Source organism: Petaurus breviceps, unplaced genomic scaffold (assembly GCF_028583685.1).
Source record: "Petaurus breviceps papuanus isolate PSGF00001 unplaced genomic scaffold, PetGlider_PUasm1.0 186, whole genome shotgun sequence".
Taxonomy (NCBI): Eukaryota; Metazoa; Chordata; class Mammalia; order Diprotodontia; family Petauridae; genus Petaurus; species Petaurus breviceps.
In genome coordinates, this window is record NW_027185798.1 from 4,261,874 (window position 1) to 4,265,556 (window position 3,683).

General features: G+C 45.2%; 1 protein-coding gene across 4 annotated transcripts in view; it reads right to left on the reverse strand.

Annotated features, from left to right (window-relative positions):
• The window catches only part of PARL (presenilin associated rhomboid like), a 37,628-nt gene continuing 33,945 nt past the window's right edge, over positions 1–3,683 (reverse strand). For all 4 annotated transcript variants that reach the window (XM_069089425.1, XM_069089428.1, XM_069089427.1 and 1 more), the window contains one exon: positions 1–324. In XM_069089425.1, the coding sequence (XP_068945526.1) occupies positions 213–324 (112 nt within the window). In that variant the 3' untranslated portion in view covers positions 1–212. The remainder of the gene's footprint in view (positions 325–3,683) is intronic.

Below are 3,683 nucleotides of genomic sequence, written 5' to 3' on the forward strand. Positions count from 1 at the left end.
TTACAGACTAGATACAGAAACATTTATTGTGCCAACTTTCTCTCAATTCACTTCCTAGTGGAGACAAACATCTGGAAATACCGTAAGAGTGCCAGGCCCTGCCAGTGCCTAGACCGGGCTTCTGGGCCGCAGTTGGGATGCCAAGGCTGAATGCCGTTTGTCTCCATGTCTTCCACGAGGGGTCCCATCGAGTGGGACTTCTTCCAACAGGATTACTCAGATCCACCTCCCTTCTTGGGGTTACTAGTCCTTATTTCATGCCAAATTTTCACTAGTGGTTCTCTGTTCTTCCAAATCAGCTCATGGCCATGTGTAATGTACCATCTGGGAGAGAGAAAACAAGAAATCAGGACACAGGCCCCACGCATCCCTGGAGGGGCAGCTGCCCCAGTAACATCTGAGTCACCCAAGTTTAAGGCTGGTCACACATGTAAACCAGGCTGGCGCTGAAATGTCACCAGTTAGAATGTGTATCTGTGATGTCTGAAGTAAAATGAAGGGGAAAAGGGGCCTGAACTCAGAAGGGCCAGGTCTGAATCCTGGCTCTGGGTGACACTGGACAAATAGCTTCGAGTCTCAGTTTCCTCTTGGAGATGGACCTGTCCACCTCTCAGCAAGGTCGAAACACTCAATGAGACCATGGACGTAAAAGGGCTTCATGAACGGTGAAGCTCCTCATGGAACAGGCTCAATAAATACTTGCTGAGGTGACTTGTGTATTAGGAAGCCAACCTTCTCTACTCATGGAGCAAAAGCTTAAAATCTGAAAAGCATTTAAACAACAGTAAATACTGAACCAGTGGTTCTTGGAACCAGATTCTCTTGTAATAACAATAAGTGGGAAACAGAACCCAGGCTGTTGCAGGCACAGGGTAAACTTCTCAAATACCCAAGAACCTTCCATTTGTCCCATGAGTATCCTAGAACTGTAGGAGAACTGCAAGGGGGAGGAAGTCTCCCCAGTAATAAATGCTCTGCACCTTCCTTGCCCTCTTGCTGCCTTCTAGGAAGCCACCGCTCCTCTGAGCAGACAGAGCCTTAAGGACCTGAGCAGTTGGCATGATCGGTATAAACAGGTTAAAGTGAGTTGCGGCCTAATTACAGTTTTGATCTAGGAAAGAGGAGATGAGACAAATAAAGATACAGCTGCTGAATGAGTCATGGGCATGAGGACACTTCTAGCAAATGAGGAAAATCCTTCAGACTAAGCACAGCTACAGTGTCCTCCCTCCCAGGGGACGGGAAGGCAGGGAGCTCTCAGGCTCCTCACAGTAATCCAGAAATCCCTAAAATACAACCTGCCACTGGGAGCTGCCTTAGGGATTAAAACAAAGACTTCTTGGAGACAAATCAAAGAAACTCAGGAAATGGGAAAGGAGTTGGATTTAGAAACTGAGAAGAAAGTCTCTTGCCTTTTGGAATCTTGGTTACAGAATGCACTGAGACTAAAAATTTTCAGGTTAAAAAAAGCCCACCCAATTCCAGTGAAATCAGTGAAAAAGGAGGTGTATGGGAAAGAGAACTGTCAAGTGTCGGAACTTTTCAGGTGTTAATGTGAAACACTTTGGAGACTAATCAGCATAAATTCCAACCATTTTCCATAAGCTTCTTCTATTCTTTATCCTGTGATACTGTCAAGGAGGCTTTTACCCTACAATGAATTACTGCCAACGCAAGGATTTTTATTCAATAATCAGTGAAGTTATAAATGGCACCATGTCATGGCTGCACCTCCTACAGAAGAGAACTGTTCCCATGCAACACTGCTACTCCTTTGTTTAAAAAAAGGGCAGGGTAGAATTTTCCTAACAGGGTAACCAAAAGCCACCCAAAATCGTGGTGAGAGATAACAAAGTACAACCAGAATTCAGATTCCTCTAACAGACACTGTGTTCTATTGATGGAGCGCCCACTGTGTGGGGCAGCCCCGTTTTGTGTGTGTGTGTGTGGGTGCGAGATACATGTACATAAGTGTGTGTGTGTGTGTGTGTGTGTGTGTGTGTGTGTCCATTCACTGGCCTAAGGCAGACTCCTTTACAAATGCAGGCTGGCTCCTCCCAGGACCCCCGCAGTCAAGTGACTTGCTCAGTCACACTGTTGCTCTCGCCTGTCAGAGGCCGGCCCCCAGACCACTACACCAAGCCACTGCCTGAACAGCTCCCTCTCCACCTCGCTTCTTCCCTCCCTGGCCCGAGATCACCATTCTGCCATATCTGGTCCACACTGTGTCCTCTACCTGGACAGTTTCTCTTATTCTCATTAACATGTCTTCCCATGCTTTAACACTCATCCCCCAGGTCAGCTCCTCCAGGAAGCCTCCTTGGTCTTTCCCCTTTCAGTAAGACTCCCTTAAATTATAGAAATCAATGATTCCATGAGACAGCAAGAAATATCAGAACAAAAGTAAAGACTGAAAAAAAAGGGAAAAATTAACATATCTGATAGTAAAAACTGATCTGGAAAATAAGTTAAGGTAAGAGAATCTGAGAAGCAATCAACTCCCTGGAAACCACGATTAAAAAAAAAAAAGCAACCAAGACACTGTATTTCAGGAAATAATAAATAAAAACTGTCCAGATCTATTAGAACTTCTCAGAAAGCAAAGCAAAGATAAAAAGAGTCCACTGGTCATTTTCTGAAAGAAGGACCAAAAGGAAAAGGCCCAGGAGCGGCACAGTCAAGGAAGATGCACTGCAAACATCCAGAAAGAAGCAGTACGGGTAACAAGGAGCCAGTCAGGATCCCCAGGCCCTTGCAGCTTCTGCTCCACACCACAGCACACAATACTCCAAAAGGCAAAAGACGTGTGCTTACTACAAATGCCTCACCTGAAAAGCTGGGGGAGAGAGCGAACTTTTATAGAGCTTTTAAGCAGATGGAAATATAAGAGCTGACGGGGAACTTTGAAATGTAAACACAAGAGTCCAGAGAAACCTAGAGAGGTGAATTTACTTGAGCAATGAGAGGAGGCTGCATGAAGATGGTGCAGGGCTAACGTTCTAACACAAGTGACAAGAACAAGGAGTCTCCGCAGAACCTTAATATCATCCAAGGATACTGGGGGAGTGAAGTAAGAAATGAGGAAAAAAATAAGAGAAATAAGAAAAAAGGAGGACCAAGAGGTGAACTGGTTCTGTTCTGAGGGTTCTAAGGCAGGAGAGAGAAGGGAAGATGAAAGGAACAGATTAATGCAGAAAAGAGGAAGAAGGGGATGGAACACAGGAGAAGACTATAGGAAATATGGAGAAAGGCTGTCAAGTGACCCGCACGCTTTAAAGAAGTGGACACAACGGTGCAAAACACACACAGGTTTTGGCGTAGAAATATATCAATCTCAATGGGGAGAACAAGGGAGGATGGGAAGGAACAGCTGCAAGTGTAATAACCGTCCTTACCCTTAAGGGAGCGGTTAAAAGGAAAAAAAAGAAAAGAAGATCAAAGAACTAGAATCTAAGAAACAGCTGAACAAAGCGGGGTGTGTGGGTATGATGGAATTTCACTGCAATGCACGAAGCAGTAAAAGAAATTATCTCAGAGAATCTTCAAGTATGAACAGAGGCAGTGAAGTGAGCAGGACCAGGACACTCTATCTACAGACACCGGGAAGAAAAACAACCGCAAAGACTTAAAGCCTCTCATCAAAGCAATGATCGGCCACGTGTCCAACGGCAGGATGGAGGCAG